Consider the following 26029-nt stretch of genomic DNA (forward strand, 5'->3'; position numbering starts at 1 on the left):
ACAAAGGTGCCTAAAAGCTTGACTGTTCTGGAAGAAAGACTTTTATTCTTCAGCAAATTTACAACTTCATATTGCAATTACCATCAGTTGTCAAGGTAGGACTCCTGCAGCTAGGTGGCAATATCTCAGTTTGTGAGCAAGTTATCAGAAGGTTCCAGAGAACAATTTTAGTCACTCATCTCAGAGAGCTGCCTCATTTCTCAATCAGCTTTGCAGGCTTCTTTGGATGCAGCAGATTCTGCAGCCAAGACAACAGTGATGGTGGTGACTATGCTCCATTCCTCCTGATTGTAGTCCTCAGGGATTCTTGCAGATGTGCACCAGGCAGCTAAGGACTTCCCCTTTGAGAGATGTGCAGCGTTCTTATCTAAAACAGAGGATGATTTGTACATGCTAAGGGACTCAAGCGGTTTTGAAATTCTTGGGCCTCTACACTCTGGCAACAAAGAGGGCAAAACATTATTCTAATACCAGCCTAGGCAGCAATATTACCCTTACTGTCAGTTGACCAATCTAAGAGAAGGAAAAGGTCCGAGAGGAGGAGACTGATGCCTTCTACCTTCTCAGTTTCTTCATCTTGGCAACCTGAGGCCTCAAAGCAGTTGATTTGACTCTCGTGTCAAGGACATGCTACTTGACCTGGATCTCACTAGCCCTCCTCCACCTTTCTTGGACAGGTTATGCTATTTCCTACATGTGTGGCAGTCCATCACCTTGGAGCACTAATTCTCCACTTCAGTTTATTTCATTGCTTGTGTCTTATAAAACCAGAATCCCAAAGCACTGGATAATAGATTGTATGCAAAAGTGATGCATTAGCCAGGATAATGGCCTACTGAGTCTTTTCTGTCTCTCACTTCTGTGGTTTCATTGGATTTTCAAGCAATAAACTTTGATGGCCTGGATAAACCCTGTGCTAGGGCAATAATAATGTATATTCATATAGCACCTTCCATCCAAGGATCAGAACACACTTTGACAAACATTAATTTAGGTATCCTCATAATCTCCCCTCTTCCAGGTATTATCCTTATTTAATATGGAAAAAACTGAGGCACAAGGAGATAAAAGACTTGTCTATGTGATGCAGCAAAGTGCTCTAGAGAAGTGTGATTTACAAAATGCTCTAGCCTGTTGTGCTTTAGTTGTCCCTATGTAGGCCCTGCTGGTGCACTCATTAATGCAGACTAGGTACCTAGAGCACAACACATTAAAGTGCTTTCCAAATCACACTCCTTTAGAACACTTTACATGCCATTTAAACCAGCTCTAAGTGATTTTCCCAAGGACACATAGTGAGTCAGTGACGCAGCCTGTAATATAACCCAAGTCTCCAGCCATTCAGTCCTGTGCCTTAAATGCTAAACATGTTGTGCCAAGTATTGAGTGAGGTGAAGGTGAGCCATTTGGGATGCCTAATGTCACTGTGTCCATTCGTACACCAGTACCTAGAATACTTTGATTATTTTATTCAAAGCATATTGGGGTTTCAGCTTTGGATGGGTGGGTAGAGAGAGACCTGTGTGTGCGTGCAACACTGGACTGCAAAAGCAAAAAATGTTGTGCAAGGCTTTCCCCAGATTTACCCCCATACCCGTATTAATTAGGACTCAGGTGATTGACTAGAAACTCCAGAGCTTCTGGCAGTACCAGGTTGTTGCAGCACATAGCTGGGGAGGGAAAGGACTATGCTTCTGTGATTTTTCTCAGGAGTTATTTAGATCGAGCTGTTGCTTCCTAGGTGATAAAGGTAGTTCAGTTCAGAAAACATGTTTATGTTTTGACATCTCATTGAGTTTCCTCTGATTGTTAGCAATGTTTCTCCTTCAGAATATATGCAATTCCCAGTGTCAATCAGCCTCTTTTAAACAGCTACTGCTTCTGTCTTTCAGAACATTTTAAAAATGATTCTATTTTTGATACATTCTCTAGCTCATCTCGCCCCTTTCATGCTGAGGGGAGAAACTTCAGTATCACAACATTACAGTTTTCTATTTGCAGAAATAAAGAGTAAAGGAATAAATAAACTCTTCTCTGATCAGGGTATTTGGATGGAGAGAAGGGGGCAGATTTTTCTACTCTGTTTCACTCCCTTTATGCCACTCAGGTGGTGCAAAGAGACCACCAGCAACTTTGCTGCTTGTGAATTCCTGGTTGTGCCAGATCCTTTGCCTCTGTCCCCGTGGTCCCTAGCACAGGAAGGATGACATTGGTGGGGACTGGAAGTAGGTGGAGTGGGCTTCACCCCAGCTATCCCCAGCTTGACAAATAGTCTCTTTGGATATGCCTGCAGTGCAATTAAAAAACCACAGCTGGCCATGTCAGATGACTCATGCTTGCAGAGCTTGAGCTAAGGGTCTGTTTAATTGCAGTGTCGAGGTTTGGGCTCAGGCTGGAGCCTGGGCTCTAGGATCCTGCAAGGAGGGAGGGTCCCAGAGCTCGGGCTGCAGTCCAAGCCTGAACATCTACACTGCAATTAAACAGCCCTTGTCTGAGCCCCATGAGCCAGAGTCAGTTGGCTCTGGCCAGCAGTGGGTGGCTAATTGGAGCATACATATACCCTGGGAGACCATAGACAAGGAAGACCAGGGTAGACTGTTCTACCCTGGGCTGGGGATAAGGCAGAGAATCAGGAAGCGGCAGAGAATTTGGCTCAAGATCTCTCCTGTTTTTAAGATTTCATATTCTCTTGCTCTTCGGTCCTCACCTGAAGGTATCATTTTTTGTGGCCTTCATACAACCTTTGAGACCAACATCTTGTCCCAGCGTCACAGTTGGTTACTGTTAGAAATTATTCTTGTGTCCTAAGGAAAGGATTATGACTCCAGGCGGCAAATAAGCAGCAGGAACAGATGAAATTGCACAGCTTAGACTCTAAGAGTCAGTTTAAGCTCATGAGTACCCTATATCATTACACTGACTATATATTGTAGAACTGGAAATATTTATTGTAAATTAATATTTTTGCTATATCAGTTGGCTTGAAAAATAATTGAAAATGAATTTGCCATGATATTTCTTCCTGGCTCCCCTCTGAAGGCCAGCTGGGAGCATGAAAGTGATTTAATGCAAATGTATGCTCAGTCTCTTTTGCACTAAAGTAAACAGTTCTACAGTTCCCATAGTCTGCAAGTGGCAAATTCTTCTGTCGTTTGTCTTGCAAGATCTGAGTTAGAGATTCTGAATTTCCTTTTGTGATGAATCAGTGGTAAATGTATACTCCAGTGTAGAGGGCAGCAGATTGATAGTAAAATTTTCAACAGCACCTTAGTGACTTAGGCTTCTAAAGGGTAGATCCACAAAGGGATTTAGGTGCTTAACTGCTTCTTTAGGTACCTAAATCCAAAATTTAGATCCTCAAAACCTCTACTCAGTTGCCACCTAACTTTATAGGTGTCTAAATTCCCTAAGCATCTCCTTGATGCTTAAAATTCTGCTGCTAGGCATGCGCAAAACTGCCCAAGTCTTGACACCCAGCGCCTAACTCATGTCTAAGCCCTGGCATGTTCCTCAAAGTAGACATCCTCCTGCCTATCGTACATGTAGGACCCAATCCAGAAGGCTTTCTCAGAAGTCCCCTACTGGATGGGGCCTTCCACAAAACACAGTTAGAGGGGGAGGTAGTGGGGGTTCTCCCTTTTTACCCAATAGCCCTGTGGCTAGAGCACTCACCCAGGTTTAGAAATGATGATTTTTTTTTTTTTTTCAGTGAATAGTTAAGTTGCTGAAAAACGCATTTCTCAGGGAACCAAAACTGTTTGTGAATTTGGGTCAGATACAACAAATCTTGATTGGGCCAGAGAGCGAATGGAAGTCATTGTATATAAGCCCAACGGTTAGGGTGGGAGACCTGGGTTTAAATCCCTACCCCACATCTGGCAGAGGAGGGGTTTTTGAACCTCATCCTCCTTGATTTCTTTGAAAGAAAGGCCTGACCTGGCTTAGGCACCTATCTCCAGGAAAGGGTTCACAGCTGTGAATCCCGAATGGAGGGATGAGCTTCCCTCCGGCCTGAAGTTAGACATCTAACTGCCTTTGAAGGGTAGGAGTTATACCACACTCCTCTCCTCAGCATTACTAGCATGGACAGGTCCCCGCTCGGCATGCTGGCTTTTGTGAATCCCCTTCTTGGGCACCTAACTCTCCACATGTATTGAATAGGGAGCCTGGGCACCTAACTCAGGGCTGTGAATCCCACTAGGCGGCAGGGCCCCTAAACATTAGGCAGTTCAATGCTGAGCCTAAGTCATCATGGTGAATCCAGCCCAAAGTGCCTAAGTCACTTTTGAAAAGGGAACCTATGCTCTGAAGTCACACTGCTTTTGAAAATTTTACACTAAGAATCAAGAGAATTGGTTTCTTTTCATGGTTCTGCCCCGGACTTGCTGTCTGAGCTTGGACAAGACACTTATTCTCCTTGTGCCTCAGTTTTGCCTTCTGTAACAAAAGTATAAGCATACTCCCCTTTGTATCTATCTAGGTATTTCTACAGTCCTCATCAGCATAGTACTCAATTGACCTTGCGAGGCAGGGTTCAGTATTCTTTCTCCATTACTATAAGATTGCATGATCGTATGTCAAAGGAGAAGTTTTCTCTTTTCTAAAACTTATCCTTTTATTTTTGGTAACTCGCATCTCCTTAACGTAACTAGATCCCTTTTCTTTTTCCCCATCTGTACAGGTTTTGGCTTCAGATCATCACTTCATGGGAAGAAGAATCCGATGCCATTATTGCTTTTGACAATGTGTCTCTTAGCCTGGACTGTTATCTAACAAGTAAGTATATCTCATTTGCCATTTATTTGTGATTGGGTGAAGGGGTACAGTTGTATTCTAAATCTTTCCAGAAATATCAGGGTAAATCCCTGAAATTGTACCTGTGTGCAGATGAAGGAGACTCTTTCACTACATGCTTTATCAGTTTGCTTGAGCTTTGACTTTGCATTTGAATGGATAATGAGACATATGGTGAAGGAGTGTCCACTGCAAATCCAGATGGTGGCATCACCTGTCCACACAATATGGCTCAAAAGTCAATTTGTGGTTGCAAAACATTCGTCCTTAGCTGGTTTGTTATCTGTGACAAATAAATGAATAGAAATTGGATGCTGCCTGGGAAAAGAGGTAAACCTAGGTATTCTGTGATTGACACTAATTTCGTAAGACCATCAAGTGAAGTGTTCTTGTTGGAATGGGGCAGTTTCATTTGACTCACACAAAGATAGGTCTGAATCAAAACCCAGGATCTAAACTGTCCTCCAAACTTCAAAGAAAGTTTGCATCTAGACCTAAACTTCATGGCTGGCCCAATATCTATAGCTTGCCCAGTCAAAACACCAGGTTACAGAATCTCCCCATGCTCTGGGGAAGTTCAGATTTGGATTCAGCATTTATGGTTGGCCCATCTCTAGCCTCATATGTGGCTAATTATTTAATAGATAAATGTGCTAAATTATCCCAGTATCTTCCTGCAACCTAGAACAGGAACTGATGTGAAGATGAGATCACCAGACTTTAAATAGCAAATAAATATTGTTAACCTATCTACCATTTTAGTACCTACATGTTGGTGAGGCCCACTCTGTTAGACTTTGTCCCTTTCAGTTCTCTATTTCAGCTTATTAGCTTCATTTGCTTTGCATTTTTGTTCAGCATGCTTTCCTTCAGCCTCTTTTTCCCCTTTGTTTGTTTCAACTCCCACAGCAGCAATAAATTGCCCTTCTGCCCTCCTTTTAATATTGTTTTGCCCTGTGGCTGGCAGACAATTGACCCAAGCAGAGTGGCCATCAGCTGTAACTTACCTCCATTTGCTGAGACACACACTGTCTGAGTCCAGTCATAAACCAGACTGTGGCTTTTTTTGTGTTCTAGTCAATGGAGAGAAGACATCTCGAGATGCAGCTCCGGATTCGAGCAATCTGTTCATCAAAGGAGACAGCCAGAAAAGGATCAGATTGGAACAAAAGATTCTGGAGAGCCTCCAACTCAGCACTGTTCCCATCTCTGGTCCTGCAGGTAGGGAATTTCTCTGGCTGAGAATCATTCCGGGGCATTCAGCTTTCACAGTAGTGCAGATTTCAGTTAAACACAATGGAATCCAGTATAGTTTATTATCAAAGAAAACATATAAAGCCTTTCATAAGCCCCTGGCAAATCAAACAGATCAGAGGAAATCAAGCGTCATTAGGTTGTTAATTACAACTAATTTGGTTTGTGAGCTGCAAAAGAAAGGAACATGGGTGTGTGCGGGGGGGGGAGATTCTTCTCAAATTAGAGTAATGGTCACTTTGAGACTGTATATTTGTTTGGCCTCTTGATTGTTTGAGGGAAAAAGCCATACTCAAAGCAAAATATACAGCGAAGTCCACATCACTAGTCCAATCCATCCTGGTCTAGTCACACACCTCTGTAGCTAATATATCTTTGCATCAGCTAGTGCCACTTCCCCTCTTTTTGGCACTAGATTAAAATAATAGTGAGAGATTTTTAAAGACATCATCTCAGGCTAGTTTTAAGATGCAGCAGTTAACATAAGAACATAAGAATGGCCGTACTGGGTCAGACCAAAGGTCCAGCTAGCCCAGTATCCTGTCTACCAACAGTGGCCAATGCCAGGTGCCCGAGAGGGAGTGAACCCAACAGGTAATGATCAAGTGATCTCTCTGCTGCCATACATTGCCACCCTCTGACAGACAGAGGCTAGGGACACCATTCTTTACCCATCCTGGCTAATAGCCATTAACGGACTTAACCTCCATGAATTTATCCAGTTCTCTTTTAAACCCTGTTATAGTCCTCGCCTTCACAACCTCCTTAGGCAGGGAGTTCCACAAGTTGACTGTGTGGTGTGCTGTGTGAAAAAGAACTTCCTTTTATTTGTTTTAAACCTGCTGCCCATTAATTTCATTTGGTGGCCCCTAGTTCTTGTATTATGGGATCAAGTAAATAACTTTTCCTTATTCACTTTCTCCATACCACTCATGATTTTATATACCTCTATCATATCCCCCCTTAGACTTTTCCAAGCTGAAAAGTCCTAGCCTCTTTAATCTCTCCTCCTATGAGACCTGTTCCAAACCCCTAATCATTTTAGTTGCCCTTCTCTGAACCTTTTCTAGTGCCAGTATATCTTTTTTGAGATGAGGAGACCACATCTGTACGCAGTATTCAAGATGTGGGAGTACCATGGATTTATATAAGGGCAATAAGATACTCTCCGTCTTATTTTCTATCCCCTTTTTAATGATTCCTAACATCCTGTTTGCTTTTTTGACCGCCACTGCACACTGTGTGGACGTCTTCAGAGAACTATCCACGATGACTCCAAGATCTTTTTCCTGATTCGTTGTAGCTAAATTAGCCCCCATCATATTGTATGTATAGTTGGGGTTATTTCTTCCAATGTGCATTACTTTACATTTATCCACATAAAATTTCATTTGCCATTTTGTTGCCCAGTCACTTATTTTTGTGAGATCTTTTTGAAGTTCTTCACAGTCTGCTTTGGTCTTAACTATCTTGAGCAGTTTAGTATCATCTGCAAACTTTGCCACCTCACTTTTTACCCCTTTCTCCAGATCATTTATGAATAAGTTGAATAGGATTGGTCCTAGGACTGACCCTTGGGGAGACACCACTTTTTACCCCTCTCCATTCTGAGAATTTACCATTTATTCCTACCCTTTGTTTCCTGTCTTTTAACCAGTTCTCAGTCCATGAAAGGATCTTCCCTCTTATCCCATGACAACTTAATTTACGTAAGAGCCTTTGGTGAGGGACCTTGTCAAAGGCTTTCTGGAAATCTAAGTACACTATGTCCACTGGATCCCCCTTGTCCACATGTTTGTTGACCCCTTCAAAGAACTCTAATAGATTAGTAAGACATGATTTTCCTTTACAGAAACCATGTTGACTTTTGCCCAATAATTTATGTTTTTCTATGTGTCTGACCATTTTATTCTTTACTATTGTTTCAACTAATTTGCCCAGTACTGACGTTAGACTTACCGGTCTGTAATTGCCGGGATCACCTCTAGAGCCCTTTTTAAATCTTGGCGTTACATTAGCTATCTTCCAGTCATTGGGTACAAAAGCCGATTTAAAGGACCGGTTACAAACCATAGTTAATAGTTCCGCAACTTCACATTTGATTTTTTTTCAGAATGTGAATGCCATCTGGTCCCGGTGACTTGTTACTGTTAAGTTTATCAATTAATTCCAAAATCTCCTCTAGTGACATCTCAATCTGTGACAATTCCTCTGATTTGTCACCTACAAAAGCCGGCTCAGGTTTGGGAATCTCCCTAACATCCTCAGCCGTGAAAACCGAAGCAAAGAATCCATTTAGTTTCTCCGCAATGACTTTATCATCTTTAAGCACTCCTTTTGTATCTTGATTGTCCAGGAGCCCCACTGGTGGTTTAGCAGGCTTCCTGCTGCTGATGTACTTAAAAAACATTTTGTTATTACCTTTTGAGTTTTTGGCTAGCTGTTCTTCAAACTCTTATTTTCTTATTACATTTTTACACTTAATTAGGCAGTGTTTATGTTCCTTTCTATTTACCTTACTAGGATTTGACTTCCACTTTTTAAAAGATGCCTTTTTATCTCTCACTGCTTCTTTTACATGGTTGTTAAGCCACGGTGGCTCTTTTCTAGTTCTTTTACTGTGTTTTTTAATTTGGGGTATACATTTAAGTTGGGCCTCTATTATGGTGTCTTTGAAAAGCGTCCATGCAGCTTGCAGGGATTTCACTTTAGTCACTGTACCTTTTAATTTCTGTTTAACTAACCTCCTCATTTTTGCATAGTTCCCCTTTCTGAAATTAAATGCCACAGTGTTGGGCTGTTGAGATGTTCTTCCCACCACAGGGATGTTAAATGTTATTATATTATGGTCACTATTTCCAAGCGGTCTTGTTATAGTTACCTCTTGGACCAGCTCCTGCGCTCCACTCAGGACTAAATTGAGAGTTGCCTCTCCCCTTGTGGGTTCCCGTCCCAATTGCTCTCATGGTTGGTTAGCCCTGTTGCTAAGGTTGTTGCTATGTTGGGTCCAAATTCTTCTCATCAACTTGGCTGTGTTGGGTGGGGGAGAAAAATGTACAATGAATGGGAAACATATCTTACTCATGAGACACTGTAAATAAAATTGCACAGGCAACCTTACTTCTGGCATTTCCTAACTTTTGAGTTCTTGATTTTGCAACCATAACAATATTCTTTTACAGTATTTTTTCTATGTAATTTGCTAGGTCTTTAAAAAAACAAACTGAAAAAAAAATTAATTCCTTTATGTGGCATCACATTGAGATGGGGGTGGGCCATCAGTAGGACTGGAACCTTTAAATCCACCACACTGACCTCTGTCAGTTGAGCTAATGAAGTACTGATAGTGATAGTAGGTTGTCAACCTCTTTGTGGACCACCGCCAGAAGGTGATGACATGCACTTTGCCAGTGGGGTTCTCAGATATTTGCTGATAGCAGAGGCATGGTGAGTCTCAGGAATCTCTGGTTCAATTTTAGATTCTGGAAGGGAGTGTAGTTTTCTGCTAATTTCTCTTGCCTTGTCCTCTCTTGCCCCTGCCCCTTGGTCCCAGTCTCATTTTCATTACATACCCAGTCCCAGTCTCCACTCCTCACGCTTCTTATCCCAGACTCCTTGCCCAGCAAGTCCTAGTATCCTTCTCCAGGCTCACTGAGGCCCCATCTATCCCTCCTACTTCTAGTCTCTCCCATCCCTAAACCCAGTCCCAGTTTCCTTGTCCCTCCCACCTCTCCATCCAAACTCCATCTGTCCTCCCCACCCCCTTCCTGGCTCCATATTCCAATCTCTTTGCCCAGTTCTCCTTCCACACCCCAGCTCCTTGTGAGATCTATCTCCCCTTCCCCCACTCCTGTTTCCCCCAGACTGGTTCATAATGCCAGTCTCCTTACTCAGCCAGTCCTAGTCTTCCCCTTTCTCCACAGCTTCTTGTCCAATTTCAGTGTCCCCCCCCACACACACACACAACCAACTTGCTTCTATTCTCCCCATTTCCATCACTGACTTCCAGTCCCAGTCTCCACTCCTCACAGCTCCCATTCCCAATCTCCTTGCCCAGCCAGTTATAGTCAGTTTCTCTCCTCCCCTATCTCCATTCTCAGTCTCAGCAGACTCCTTGTTCCCTCTCACCATCTTTTGTCCCCTCTGCATTCAAATCAGACAGATCCCTGCTCTTCCTGAGCACTGGCAGATGGGTCATTGAGAGCCCAGGAGAGACAAACTCTCAGGGATTCATTTGCTTGAGTTTCGGTTGTCCATTGCATGGGCAGTTGATTTTCCTGACTGAGGATCAGAGTTATTAACAAGTTATTTATCTGCCAACTTGAAATGCCATCCTTTCTGCTGCCAGATACGCCTCCCCAGGCAGGTTGGGGAACACAGGGCCATGGGTGGTACACGATTTATAAACCTGGTTAACAAGCTCTGGGATTTGTTCATACCTCTTCCTTCCCAGCAGGCAGCTGAACATTTACCATAGAGTAGTACTAACAGAAGGAATGTGCTGCTATTCTCTATAGCAAGCACTGTACAGCAGCAGAATGCAAGAACAAAGGTTGGGAGTTAGGGAATTGGACTAGGACTCGAGATCTAAGTTCAGTTTCTGGGGCTGCCAGAGACTGTGGGTACGTCTTCACTACCCGCCGTATCGGTGGGTAGCAATTGATTTATCCGGGATCGATATATCGCGTCTCGTTAAGACGCAATATATCGATCCCTAAACGCTCTCACCGTCGACTCCAGAACTCCACCAGAGTGAGCGGCGGTAGCGCAGTCGACGGGGGAGCCGCAGCCGTTGATCCCGCGCCGTGTGGACTCCAGGTAATTCGATCCAAGATACTTCGAAGTTGCGTATCTTGGATCGATTTCTCCCCCCCAGTGTAGACCAGCCCTTCCTGTGTGACCTTGGGCAAGTCACTAAGGGTAACATTTTCAGCAGCTCCTAAGCAATTTAGGAGCCTAAGTTGCATTTCCCAAGTGACTTAGACACTCATGAAACTAAGTCTTATGTAAATCAATGGTACTTAGGAGCCTAAAATGCACTTTTGAAAGGTGACAGAATCCTAATCCATTTAGGCACCTTTGAAAATGTTACCCTTAATCTCTCTATGCCTCGGTTTCCCATGTATAAGTGGGGATAATTTTATTGTCCTACATCACAGAGGTGTTGTGAGAATAACTTACTAATGTTTGTGAGGTGTTTAGAATCTATGATGTTATGGTACAGAAGAATTTCAAGTATTATAATCGCTTTGTTCTTTCTTCTCACATTCCTCTATCACTTCCCTTTATAATGACCCACATCAAGATCACATCTGTAAAGCCCAAGTATCCTACTGTTAAAAACTCAATCCATTCTGAATGGAGCCATTTCAGCCACCCTGTGGCCACTCTCTTACCAATCTCCCTTATGGGGAGAGTCAAGCTTGTCTGCAAAGAGCTGTGTGGAAGCAAAGAAAGAACTGACAGGAAGGGGATGCAATGCATGACAGTTCGTTAGCAAGAGTCAGGCTAACTGTAACCCTAATAACGCGAGATTTGTAGAAGCAAGGAATGTGTAAGGCAAGTGGAAAAAAACTGTGTAAAAAGTTGTTGCGACCTTGTGTAGATAATGTGTAAATAATATGGAATGTAGACTAAGAGTCTACATTAGTAAGCAAAACAAAATATCAAAATAACCTATGTATAAACAAAATGCAGCTGTTGCTCATTATTGTCTGTAACAAAAGGTATAAATGCTTGCTAAAATTGTTTACCTGTTAAAAGACCTGCTTAGCTCTCTCCCTCTATGCAATTAATAAAAAGAAAGAAAATAAAGTATCTAATTTGCTGTACCCAAACAAAAAGTAAGAACTCTGTTATTCTCCGACAATTTGGGGGCTTGTTTGGGATAGCAACGCCCGCGGAGGCACCGGCAGCTGCTACGAATCGTTCCCCTTCGAACCCCATGGCACCACAATAGAGGTAGGAGACCTTTTGAAATCTCTATTGGGGTATCAGAGGAGGACTGTCCGTGGGGCCGTCTGTCCCTGTTGGGCTCACGCCATCCGAACTTATTGACTGTGCAGCAAGGTCAGATGCAGAGCGGCGTAGGGGAATTGTTTGCCGCCCCCTGAATGCATATGCGAGGTGCATAGGTATGCACCAGTGCTGAGGGGTTGTTACCGCCTCAGCAGGAGGGGTTTTTACCTATGCACCTCGCGTTCAGGGGGCGGCAAACAATTCCCCTACGCTGCTCTGCATCTGACCTTGCTGCACAGTCAATAAGTTCGGATGGCGTGAGCCCAACAGGGACAGACGCCCCAAACCACGCCGGCTCCAGGGTCACAAAGGCAGACAGTTGGATCTCACTGGACAGTTAAGCTTTGCAAATGTAATCTCAGCACTGTAACTTGTATTGCCTTTGGTTTGACTATGTCTATATTTCGGCCCCAGCTGTCTGCAATTCAGAGAGGTACCTGGAAACTCAAAATAATGGGCGAAAGGCTCGGGTGGGGGAGGGGAGGGGAGGAAAGGGTACCCATGCTTCTTTGAACCTCAGAAAAGGTTTGTTTTGAATCTTGGCTGCAGGTTCAGGTCACTTATGTTATCCAAGCCAGTTTGCCTGTCCCTACTTTTTACCCACATTGCTATTCCTGGCCCTTTTTACAATGGCTTCTGGCATCTGGACCTTGAATAGCTCCTATGTGCAAAGAGGGGGCAATCTTCACCTCTTTGTACCTGTGGAAACTGCTGTCCCAGAGCCGGAGTTCATACCCAGGAGAGGGTAGACAGTGGTATTACCACCTTCTTCTATGAGGGCTCCTCCAGGAGAGAACAGCAATAACTTCTTGAAGGAACTTCACGGGAACCATTTTTACACAGACTCCCAGAGATGCACTAAGTCGGTACATCTCCCAGGTTCCCCCTGCACCAGCCACTTTGAGCTTCTTGTGTTACGGAGCCTCTGCTCTGGATGAACTTTCCAGTGTCTGTGTCCCATTGTTCAATAAGAGAAGCAGGTCCCTGATCTCTACATTTCACACGGCTTTCATCTCTTGCTTCCTGCATCCCAGTAATGCATTTAAGAAACCTCAGGTTGAGCCTGTCAGGGCCATTAGTTTGATGACTGCATGTTTACAGTTGTGCAAGTGAACCCGCAGCATCAGCACCACCGTGACGTCCCTAAGAGTGCATTGATCAATATGAGCCCAGCCAAAAGTAATTACAGCTAATGTGATCTTTGGCTTTGTGATGGATCACAGACTGTAATGTTTCCTTCTTAACCAATCAGATTAAAACAACTATGTTTCTGAACTTCAGCTTCAACTCCCTGAACTGACCCAGCTCACATAGCAGGAAGCTCAGCTTAAGAGGTGCTGTTACTCAGTTGCATGAGTATAAATCCAGAGTAACTCCATTTACTTCACCGACGCTATTCTGGATTACATCTGGGTAACTCAGACGGCCTCTAGCCCACAGTCTTTGTTGATTCTGTTCTTGTTCAGGAAAACCTGTTCCAGCAGAAGTAGTGAATGTTCATCACCACCAACCATCCCTATCCATTCTCAGACCAGTACATAGCAAAAGACCTCCTCAACCCTGTTCCTGCTCATCATGGCTGGATGCCTTAGACCCTGTGTGTGACTGCAGTAGCACAGAATTACTATAAATGATATTGAAGTACCCAGAGATAGTCTATGACACCAACAGCATGTGAACACACTGACTAAGTGTGTTGCATCCTACTCTAGCATCTGGTCCACATAGATGATGAGAACCCAATACTACTACCAGCTAGTGCAGTTACTCCTCTTCCTCAAGTGTTGAAGGGCTGTGATTTGGTGCTGAAAGTCCTAGAGTTCTGTGATGGCTGGTGATCCTGGGGAAGGCAGGTTTATGACAAAGTTCATAGAGAACTTGTCAGAGTTGTTGCTTCATCTCCCTCAGGTACTTCAGGGGTGGTTATTAGATGAATGCTGATTGTGTGCTCAGAGCTCTGTACAATTGAATCTTGACCCTTAAGAACACAAGAACATAAGAATGGCCGTACTGGGTCAGACCAAAGGACCATCCAGCCCAGTACCCTGTCAACCTACAGTGGCCAATGCCAGGTGCCCCAGAGGGAGTGGACCTAACAGGTAATGATCAAGTGATCTCTCTCCTGCCGTCCATTGCCACCCTCTGACAGACAAAGGCTAGGGACACCATTCTTTACCCATCCTGGCTAATAGCCATTAATGGACTTAACCTCCATGAATTTATCCAGTTCTGTTTTAAACCCTGTTATAGTCCTAGCCTTCACAACCTCCTCAGGCAAGGAGTTCCACAAGTTGACTGTGCGCTGTGTGAAGAAGAACTTCCTTTTGTTTGTTTTAAACCTGCTACCCATTAATTTCATTTGGTGGCCCCTAATTCTTATATTATGGGAACAAGTAAATAACTTTTCCTTATTCACTTTCTCCACATCACTCATGATTTTATATACCTCTATCATATTCCTCCTCAGTCTCCTCTTTTCCAAGCTGAAAAGTCCGAGCCTCTTTAATCTCTCCTCATATGGGACCAGTTCCAAACTCCTAATCATTTTAGTTGCCCTTCTCTGAGCCTTTTCTAATGCCAGTATATCTTTTTTGAGATGAGGAGACCACATCTGTATGCAATATTCAAGATGTGGGTGTACCATCGATTTATATAAGGGAAATAAGATATTCTCTGTCTTATTCTCTATCCCTTTTTTAATGATTCCTAACATCCTGTTTGCCTTTTTCACTGCCGCTGCACACTGCTTGGACGTCTTAGATAACTATCCACTATGACTCCAAGATCTTTTTCCTGATTCGTTGTAGCTAAATTAGCCCCCATCATATTGTATGTATAGTTGGGGTTATTTTTCCCAATGTGCATTACTTTATATTTATTCACATTAAATTTCATTTGCCATTTTGTTGACCAATCACTTAGTTTTGTTAGCTCTTTTTGAAGTTCACAGTCTGCTTTGGTCTTAACTAATTTGAGCAGTTTAGTATCATCTGCAAACTTTGCCACCTCACTTTTTACTCCTTTCTCCAGATCATTTATGAATAAGTTGAATAGGATTGGTCCTAGGACTGACCCTTGGGGGACACCACTTGTTACCCCTCTCCATTCTGAACATTTACCATTTATTCCTACCCTTTGTTCCCTGTCTTTTAACCAGTACTCAGTCCATGAAAGGATCTTCTCTCTTATCCCATGACAACATCCCTACCACTAAGATCACATAGTCTAAACAGGCAAACAGTCCAGTGCAGACACAAAGCACCAGATAAGGTTGCTTGATCACACAGCAGTGTAGATCCTTTTATTTTTAATTTTAAAAGTGGCCACTGTTTGTGTGGCAGATTCTTGTTGAAAGGCATTGTGGAAGAAGCTTTTTTGACAAGGATTTCTCAGGAGGAAAGGGTGGTGCCAAGAGCAAGCTTGTCTACATGAGAAGGTTGCACTGATTTAACTAAAAGTGTCATTTTAAATAAATTTCATTCAACCTGTGTCAGTGTGGACACTTATTTTTGTTGAAAACAGATTTATTCTCGATTGTTTTAAAATCAGTTAGGTACCAGTTTAAGCAAAATTGAAATGCGTCATTCTTAAACTGTAATCGTTGTCCAGCTAAAAGCCAATTTAAATTAAACCAGTGCAGCTTTATTGTGTAGACAAGGCCAGATTGTGGGAATTTCAGTCATAGGAGGAGACGCAAAGTTGAAAGTGGCAGAAGGTTGCAAAAGGTCAATTGAATTATTAACACAGTAAACAAATGACTAGCCCGGAAACAGGAAGAAACAGAGATGGGTCTCTGGGTAGGCAAAAAGAGACAGAAGGAAAAGGCCTTGATGGCAGTACTGACCGTGATTAGGTTTTAATCACAAGATTTCTGATGCTCCTGGACAGGCTGCAAATACAAATAGCCTCTCTTCTAATATTTCAGCCTCTCTTTCGGTCCCAATCACAGTTCAGAAATGCCACAGCAAATGACAGATTACCGAACAACAAAACAGTGATTTTTTTTTTTCAAGTCTCACTACTTGTGTCCATCAGCTGCTGCATGATCCAATTTTCTCACCTGGCTAATGTCAGTGGGTTGCTTTGTGATTTGGGCTGAATTGTCTTTTTCCTTCAGCTTCAGTCTTTCCCAGGACAGCTGATACTTACGGGGATTTTGCAGTTTGCATCAGAGAAAGTTCTGCGTAGGATACTGCGCCGGTGTTTCTCGGAAGAACTCTGAGTCATATTAGTTAATCAGATGAAGGAGCTGAAAGGAGCAACGGAGCAAGTATTAAGCAGAAGAAAATTGCATTTGTTGGCTCTTCACGTGCAATTATACCAACTGAACCACTGGCATAATGCAATAAAGATGTCTGCAGAATTGCTTTTCCATATTAAGCAGCAGTAAACTCAGTGAACAAGCAGCTCCCCCCTCAAAAGTAGTATGCAAAGTAGTGCTGGAAAGTGTGTTGAGAGTACATTAGTAGTGGGGGTGGTGGACACAAATCTGTAGACACAAATCTTTTACACTATCTAGTCCTTCACATTTGCTTTCCCCCAGGGGTTAAACTGAGGAGGAATAGTGGTGGGACTGTACTCAGGCTACATCTTCATTGGGGGGGAGGGTCAATTTAAGATACGCAAATTCAGCTACGCAAATAGCGTAGCTTAATTTGACGTATCCGAGCCGACTTACCCCGCTGTGAGGACGGCGGCAAATCGACCGCCGCGGCTCTCCCGTCGACAGCGCTTACTCCTACCTGCGCTGGTGGAGTACAAGCATCGATTTGGGGATCAATTGTCGCGTCCCAACGAGACGCGATAATTCAATCCCCCGAGAGATCAATTTCTGCCCGCCGATTCAGACGAGTAGTGAAGACGTAGCCTCAGACTACATCCACAATGCCAATTCAGCGGCATGCCCCTGCTGAAATCATCAAAACATATCGCTGTGCAGTTATATTGGAATTACTACTCTCCAGAGTTACCCATCTAGTTGAGATGAATTGGGCAGTTCACACTTTTTAGACCTATGACTTAATGCTGTCCACTCTTTTATAAACAGCTTAAATTCTGCAAAAATTGGTTTGATTATCAGGGGAGGTTTTCGAATAGCCATGCTGACTTGGTCCCTGTTTTACCCTCTGTTCTTTTCTGTTATCATTTGTGGCTTCTTATTAGATATGGATAAGCTAATTCCAATAAAATAAGAAACATCTCTCATCCAAAATCTTCACTCCAAACTCCATCTCTTTTTTTAAAGTTTGTTGTTTGTTTGTTTTGTTTTTGTTTTCAGGTGTGTTGAATTTTTTAATTGTTGTTAATTAATTGGTTAATTTTTGATTAATAAATTTTTTGACTCCAGAAAATAGCACGAGACAAATTGTTCTTATGGTGGTTCTAGCTCAGCCACTCACTCAGGAGATTTCCAGCCCAGCTTTGCTAGTGACAACAGTTCAGAAAAGGTTGAAAGAAGAATCTTAGTTTCTGAGTACTTCTGTGAAGCAGACCTTTCAACCATTTGAAGTTCACCCATCACCGCTACGGAGGTGTTGTCTTTTGATTTGAGAAGTATTTTCAGGTCTTCCTCTGCCTTTTTCGCCTTCCTCAGAGGACTGATAGATTGAAGAGGAGTGGTTGGTGAGGGTGGATGGATGGATAGAGATTGGTACTATATAAATAGTTGAGAGGTGGGCTAGCTAGACTTTCCTGTAATGATACCAACATCACTAGCAAAATTTGCTTACTTCCACATAATGCAAAACACAGTATTCGCTTGTCTTTTTATGTCCCATTAATATATCACTACTTAGGCTACGTCTGCACTACAGAACTTACAGCGGCATAGCTGTACCGCTGCAGCTGCGCCGCTCTAAGGTCTCCCATGTAGCTGCTCTATGCTAAAGGGAGAGAGCTCTCCTATCGGCATAATTAAACCACCCCCAATGAGCGGTGGTAGCTCTGTCGGCAGGAGGGTGTCTCCTGCTGACATAGCGCTGTCCGCACCAGCACTTTTGTCAGTGAAACTTGTGTTGGTCAGAGGGGTGTTTTTTTCACACCCCGATCAACAAAAGTTTTACCAACAAACGTGCTAGTAGACATAATGATACAGAGGCCTAAAAATGTGCGCAAAGCCAATACCGCTCTTTAACACCATTTTTTTACATCTTGCCCTCAGTGTTAACCCATGTCACTTTTAATGCTGGAAAAGGTAATGGCTGCAGGTCTCACATTACCAGTCACCAAGTCACTATTAAACCACTGAATGTAAAGCAAAATTGAAAAGCTTCCTCTTTTCACAGTATTAAATATATTTCTTACGAATTGATGCAGTATATTTTGTCTGGATGCTTTCAGCGCAGAATGACCACTGGAATGAATGGGAGTGAGTAGCAAAAATCTCTCATGCACTGAGGTGAGGATGTATTGCTCCATGTTTTATGATGTGTCACTGGCTGCAAAATGTTAGTTAGGATTGAGCTAGGCAATCCGGCTCTGCTGTAAGTTCCTGCTTCAGTTGCTTGGTGAAATATCAGAGGGGATTTGTGAATGTTTTCACAAATACTTGGAGCGTATTAGTTGTTCTGTGGTTTGTGGCATCATATTATTTGTTGAGCAACAGCTGCTTCAGAGGACGGTGCAAGAAGATCCCTGAAAGACAATTACAAAATTACCTGCCCACCGGTGAAATTGTTTTCTAGCCCTTCTCAGTTAGGGTATATCCACACTGCAATTAAAAACCCGCGGCTGGCCCACCCCAGCTGACTCAGGCTAAGGGGTTGTTTAATTGCAGTGTAGACGTTCAGGCTGGTGCTGGAGCCTGGGCTCAAAGACCCTGCGAGGTGGGAGGATCTGAGTGTCACACTGCAATTAAACAACCGTGGAGCCGCGCAACCCCAGTCAGCTGGCACTGGCCAGCCGCAAATGTCTCATTGCAGTGTAGATTTACCCTTAGTGATTAACCTTTGCCCTGAAGCATGAGAGCTCATACTCCTTATATGTATATATGTATTATTCTATCTAACATTAAGTGTGGATGGTCTCTTGGCCTTGATATATTGTAACAGTGAATTGCATGGACTGTTTATGCACTGTTTGAAAAATATTGAAATCTTTCAGTAATGCATTACACCTGAATTCTGAAATACAGATAAGGATGTGGAGCATGTGGGAACAGTGAATTTGTGATCATCTCAAGGCTGAATAAATCGATTTACCCTTAACTTAAGCTGGTTTGAGCCAACAGATGCCAGTTAATGTATTTATGCCTTTGAGGAATGGCTAAGATGCTTATTGCCATTTTTGTTACACTTGTTTGGCATATTTGTGAGCAGTGAAATTGCTTTTCACTCCAGCAGAGCAAATATGTCTCATTCTTTCTTCCTCTGAGTCCCATCCTTTGATAAAGTTACTTTTTAGAATGCCTGCGTCTGTGCCACCTTGAACAGTGTTTGTGCCCAACCCACAAACAAATTGTGAACATTGAAAATCCCATGGCATTTTTTGCCAGTGTCAGGAGGTGCTACCCTCTGCGGCCTGGCTGATTTCCAGTTTGGTTAATTACAGTACATTACCTATTAGAGCTGTGTGGGAATCAGAATTTCCCTCCTGCAGAAAATTTTGCATTCCTCTACTTGCGCCCCCCCAAAAGTTTCAAATTTTAACAAATCAGATATGTGACATTTTCCATGGGAAGCACATTTTCAAAAAAAATTCCATTTCCAAAGAACCAAACATGAATTTTTCAAAACTTTCTGGTCCAGCAGCTCACCAAGTGGGCTCTTGAGAAGCCTGGAAACCCAGGGAGCCTAGGTCCACAGTACCCCATCAGGCAGGTTCCTGTGGAGGTGGGGGAGCTGGCAGGAAACTAGGCAGGGCCTGCCAGGTTTCCATTGCAAGTTTCAAGTCCTACAGAATATGGGGATTCTGTCAAACCAGCATTTTCTGTCCAAAACCTGTTCAGTTGGAAAATTTTCTACCAGCTCTAGTACCTAGATATTCCCTGTGCAGTTTCAATTCATTTACAATATTCTTCTTCACTTCTTATACTAAACAGTTACATGGATTTGCTGTGAGCCTTTAACCAGCTGCTGTATTTCATTTCTGGAATGGCTGCATTTCATTGGTGCATGTTTGATTTCTGTGCATATAACATATAATAATTGGCACACTATTTGGGGGTCCTTGTGGATAAAAAGCACTATAGACCTGGAATATATCATTATTGTTAGGGATGCTGCTGATTCAAACACCAATGGAAACATAAGTGAGCACTCGGGAATTGTTAGAGACAGAAAATGGGATTATAAATGCTATATTTGTTGCCATGTAAAATTAAAAATATTGAAACAAATATATCTACGGGCAGATGCTGAAATGATTTCCTCACCTTGTGAGTGTACTTTCTGCACATGCATGCACACACGCTCATATAGGGCTAAATTTAGGGGCAGACGACCCAGGCAACTGGTTTTTGTTGTTAGTGGCAAAAGGGAAATAGAATGTTTGAAGTAACATATTTCAGGTATTCCATATGTGGATTCATTTTTCACTAACTTCCTAAAATGTTCTGGACCTTTGTAGAATCTCGTGGAACCTTCCAGACTTTCTGAGAACTACGTTTTCCTTGAATCTCCTAGAATGTTAGCCATGCCCAAGCAGGTATATAAGGGGCAGGGCGTCGCCAGTCAGTCAGTGAGATATAAAAACAAAGTGAGAGCCCACATGGGATATTGTGAACCTTGTTTTATTGGGTAATTGTGAAAGTGTACTTGTGTTTTAAGACTTGAAGAGTGTAAGTAGCGACTAATAAAGAACATATTTAATGAAATGCCAGAGATATCTATCAAACACAACAATATAAAAGAAATACTGTTACTTTTCTTACCATGCTTAACACGTAATGTTTGATGACTTTCTAATGCTGCAGAACATAGACTTTTGCTCTCCCTAATACTGTCTGTTTCTCCCAGAGAAAATAAAAGATGCCCCTGAAGAAGCCTTCAGGAGCTCAGCATAGGAAGCAAAAATCTCAATTGTAATCTAGTTTGCAGCAAGGGGCAAAATTGATGGGAAAATATCTGAAACAGAACAACATACACCGGGCTTTAGGCAGTAGCGATCATCCCAGTGCAGAAGAAATCGAGGAGTGAAGCGTAAATGATGGAAGTCCTATTACTAAGGAATTAGCAGATTTACCGGACAATAAGGAATGGGCATGTGAGGAAAGTGATGGAGAATCGTCCAGTTCTGGCAGCATAGAGGAGAGTGATGATAACGAAGAATGTGGCTCACAGGAAAAGGAGAGTAATGACAAAGAATAACCTGGTTTACATGAAAAGGAGAGAAACAATAAAGAAGAATCAGCTTTGCGTGATGACAAAAACAGCAATGAGAAAAAGTGTACACTGCAGATCGAGACATCAGATCCTGCTTTATGGCCAACAATCCTAAACTCTGCCAATATTGATCGTACAATTTTGAACAGGCCAGGCAAAACTGAAGACATGATATTTCCAGTAAATGAGCAGAAGTGACACTTCTCAAAGTCACACTGCAAAAGAGTGCTCAAAAATGGTGAGAAACTGAATCAGCATTGGCTAGTTTACTCAAAATCAACTGACAAAGTGTTCTGTTTTTGTTGCAAAATATTTGACAAGAATGCCAAATCGTTGATTGCACTTTCTGGGTACAATTACTGGCATAACTTAGCTAATGTTCTGAAGCAACATGAAAAGTCATCTGGCCATTTTATGGCCTACTCCAAATGGGTGGAGGTTGAGTCCAGGCTCAAGCTGAATAAATACACAGATGCAGAAAACCAGCACATTGTTAATGTAGAAACCCAGCATTGAAGGAGCATGCTTGAGCATCTGATCTCAATTTTCCTCTTTCTCGCAAAGAATAATTTGGCTTTCCGGGCTCGATGGATAAGTTCATTGAACATAATGGTAATTTCCTCATTTTTTGTAGAATTCCTTGGGAGATATGATGAGGTCACCCGTGAACACCTACATCAAACAGTTTGTAAAGAAGCTATGGACCATTACTGGAGCAAAACAATTCAAAACAAATTGATTGACCTTATGGCAAAGAAGGTGTTTGATAACATATTGATATGCTTGCCAAAGCAAAGTACTATGCTGTAATAATGGACTGCAGTCCCGACATTAATCACAGTGAAAAGATGTCATTTACAATTAGATTTATTGACGATGAGATTGGTTATATCCAAGTACAGGAACACTTTATCCGGTCTGTGGACAACTCTACTGGAAAAGGCCTAACAGAACTGTTTATGAATGTTTTGAATGAGAGTAAAATAAAGCTTCAGGATGGCCACAGCGAAGGCTATGACAACAGTGCGAACATGAAAGGAAGAAACCATGGCATCCGGACAAAGATTCGGGTGCTGAATCCAAGAGCTTTCTTCATGCCATGTGGCTGCCATTCACTCAACCTGGTTATGTCAGATGCAGCGTCATCATCTTTAGATTCAGTACCTCTCTTTGGAGTACTGCAAAGGATATACGTCCTGTTTTCAGCATCAGCTATCAGGTGGAAGACCCTCATGGACAATGTTACAAATCTGACTGTGAAGTCACTAAGTGACACTCACTGGCAGAGCTGCATTGACAGCATAAGGCCAGTGAGGTACCAAGTGACTGAGGTTTACGATGCCCTGATGGAACTGGAGCAATTGAATAAAGCTGAGACTGGAATCTGATACGAGTGCAAAGCCTGACAAACCAGATCACTGACTTCAGTTTGCAAAGTCAAAGTCAGGAAAAGCGACCTTTTGAACCAAAGGGCTAGGTTTAACATTCTAACGCTGTCACCTACTGTAACACTCACTGTTTAATACTGGTCCACCCAATTTTGGTGCACAGTTCAATTACTTGATGTTAGTACATTTCAGTTATTCTTAAAATTTAAAAAGTTTCTATCAGCTTAGGAAATGAATTTTTTTATTTGCTTATATATGGCATGAATAAATACAAATTTACAGCTCCTAGCTTGCAAATTTATTGTCTTAAATGACAGAGATAAATCATGCATGCAAATCGTACATCAAAATTGTGAAATGGGCTACAAATGCAATAAAAATAAGGTATTCAAAGGTTTAACAAATGGGGGGGAGGCGGAAGACACTCCTCGCCTGCCCCCCAGGGTCTAGGGACGGCCCTGCACACACATGTACATCTATTTAGGAGCACTAGCCCTGGTATATGCACGTCATAGACTATAACCCCTCCATTTTCAGATGACAGAAGCTTCATACCCAAGGCCCATTTGGATAAATAGATATTGGCCTGTGAAAATTCTATTGCCTGCACATGCTAGGATTAGAATAGTTCAACTGTGTATGCAGGCTGGTGAGAGGCTAAGACCCCACTGTAAAATCAGGTCCAGAATCTTTTTAGCCTCTGCCCCCAGCCATAACTGTTTAGATCAGGGGTTCCTAAACTTTTTGCTGACACAACCCCTTTTTAATAAAATTGCCTCCCAGGAGTCCAGAGAGCATGGAGGATGCCATTTTGTAGAGCAAAATTGTGTCCTCCATGCATCATGACTTCACACGCACCATCCATGCGAGGTCATGCTGTGCGGAGCAAAATGGTGTCCTCCACCCAATAGGAATCACCATGGCCCCATCTTCTCAGGGCAGGACCCCATTTGTGGTCACGAGCCACAGTTTGGGAACTGCTGGTAGAGATAGTTGACACTAATGTATGGGATAAGAGGCTAAGGTTTGATATTTTCCTCAGCGTATGTTTGTCAGGTCACTAATTGGCATCTTTATTGGCATTCTTAGGATAAGGCTAAGCACTGCAAGAGACATGGAATCTGAGCTATAGTCTCACCCCAGCTCCTTCTGGCTCAGAGCTCAGGCACATACGTTGGAGGCAGGGTGGCCGGTGAAGTTTAAAGTATTAGTTGCTCTCAGTTACTCTTCATGGTGATGGTCCACACAAGGGTCAAGCGCCACTTAAATCCCACTTTAAGACTTCAGAATATGGCCTAGTGAGATTTAAGTGACGGCTAGATTTGCTGGCTATCTGCACCAGGGAGAATTCCATCCTCTGTATATTGTCCACATAGTCAGACAAACGCTACACAATCTTCCTGGCAAATGTTCATTTGAATTTTTAATTGCATTTGTTTTGGTTGCACTTTCACTTCTTTGGTGTTTGTTTTCTCCGACTATTTGATGGGTCAAAGGTGAGTATTGGCCAAAACAGACAATTTTAATAAAATATTGTAGAGTTTTCACAGAAAAAGAATTTTTAATTTGTAATCATGATTAATTATAATGGAAACCCCATTCAAAGAGTTAATGCTCATCCAATCAAAGAACAAGTGTAAACATACCACATGGCCTTTGCATGCAATCAAAACATTAATTTTAATGCTAGCAGACAAGCTACAGGCCAAGAATTATTCCCAGAAATTACTTGGCAAATAATTTTGAACAATAAATAAGTCTGAGAAATGACAGTCCAGTCACAGACAGGAAAAAGAGATTAATGATTGTATAAATTATTCATTATAATTTATAAGCTTGGCTCTGATTCTCAGTGCAGTTTTTTATTTCATTTTTTTCTTAAATTGAAAGCTTCAGTTTATTAACCCAATTAGTGGTCTGATCCAAGATGTCTGAATCCAGTCCAGAGGGTACAACAGAAGGTCCTAAAAATATAGGCCTAAATCTTCCAAAGTGACTAGTGATTTTGCGTGCCTCTGTTATTGGGTGTCCTGGCTTTCAGCGTATTGGCGCTCAGCACTTTCTGGACATCAGGCCTCTTTAAAGTATCCAAACTGGGACCCAAAATACTTAGTCACTTTGGAAAATTTAGACCAGAATATATTACTTTTTGGCAGGACTGGATAATTATGGTTTGCTGAAGGTACTACCCCATCATGCATTGCAGAACAAAGGAGAGTTGTACTATATGTTACATGACTGCATCACAATTGCGTGCAAGTGAAAAATGCTATGCTGCTATACCTGTTGCTTAAAGGGTTGTGTTTCAGTATTGCTGTTTCATCTGTGGAGTTCAAAGTTGTGTTCAAAATTGAATTACTCTAAACTGCCATGACATACAGCAACCTGTGGAAACAGGTTTCTGAGAGGTTTTTAATGGCTCGTGTAGAATGTTGCAGTAGTTTCTGGTACCAGGGGGAAATCAATAATACTCAGGGAGGAAATAGCCACTTTTACTGGAAAAAGGCCGCTTCTGAGGTTGGATAGACATTAGGAGAACCTTGGAAGCTTGTTTTGTTATTTAAGACTTCAAGCAAGTGCTGTATTTAATACATTTTTAGATCAATGTGGGTTTTGTGGGGAAAAAGTCTGAGTTTAGTCTAGATCCAAACTTTTTGAGACCCGTCGTCCTAATTTTTTTAAAACCAGGATCGACTTCCCCCCCAGGCTACATTCTGTTCCTGCTTGATCCAGCTGTAAAGTTGGACTGGCCTTCAGTATCAAACAAGAAGGAGATTCTGAACTAGGAGGAAGAATGTGGTTCATAAGTCACTACAGTAGTGATTAAGAGGGAATACTAAAAACAGCTGCAGTGGATATTAGGAGAAATCCTGGCCCCTTTGACGTTAATGGCAAAACCTGTCATTGACTTCAAGGGAGCCAGGATATCACCCATTACGTTTTATATGCAACTCATCTTCATATGTATACGTTTCTTCAGAAAGAGAAAAGATCCATAAAAATTAGAGATGCAAAAAGACCTATAATATCCCAAGCAGCCGACCCTCAAGGGCCAGTGCAGGATTGGTGCCTCCACTGTATGTTCTTGAGCTTTATCCACACTCGTCCAAACTATGGAAGAGAGGAGAGGAACTTCCACTTAGTTCAGAAAAGCTGTCAGACCTTTGGCTTCTTATCTGAATTCCAAACTTTTGAGACTCTGGTTATTAAAAATTCATCAGGTTTGTATAACAAACTTCTTGTGATTTAGCCTTC

The 26029-nt window shown here is 42.3% G+C and overlaps 1 protein-coding gene across 1 annotated transcript in view; it reads left to right on the plus strand.

Moving 5' to 3' along the window:
• The window catches only part of ALK (ALK receptor tyrosine kinase), a 111917-nt gene that overhangs the window by 19388 nt on the left and 66500 nt on the right, over positions 1-26029 (plus strand). Inside the window, exons 2-3 of the mRNA XM_034764760.1 lie at positions 4682-4776; positions 5872-6015. Of these exons, the coding sequence (XP_034620651.1) occupies positions 4682-4776; positions 5872-6015 (239 nt within the window). The remainder of the gene's footprint in view (positions 1-4681; positions 4777-5871; positions 6016-26029) is intronic.

The sequence above is a fragment of the Trachemys scripta genome, chromosome 3 (genome assembly GCF_013100865.1).
Source record: "Trachemys scripta elegans isolate TJP31775 chromosome 3, CAS_Tse_1.0, whole genome shotgun sequence".
NCBI lineage: Eukaryota > Metazoa > Chordata > Testudines > Emydidae > Trachemys > Trachemys scripta.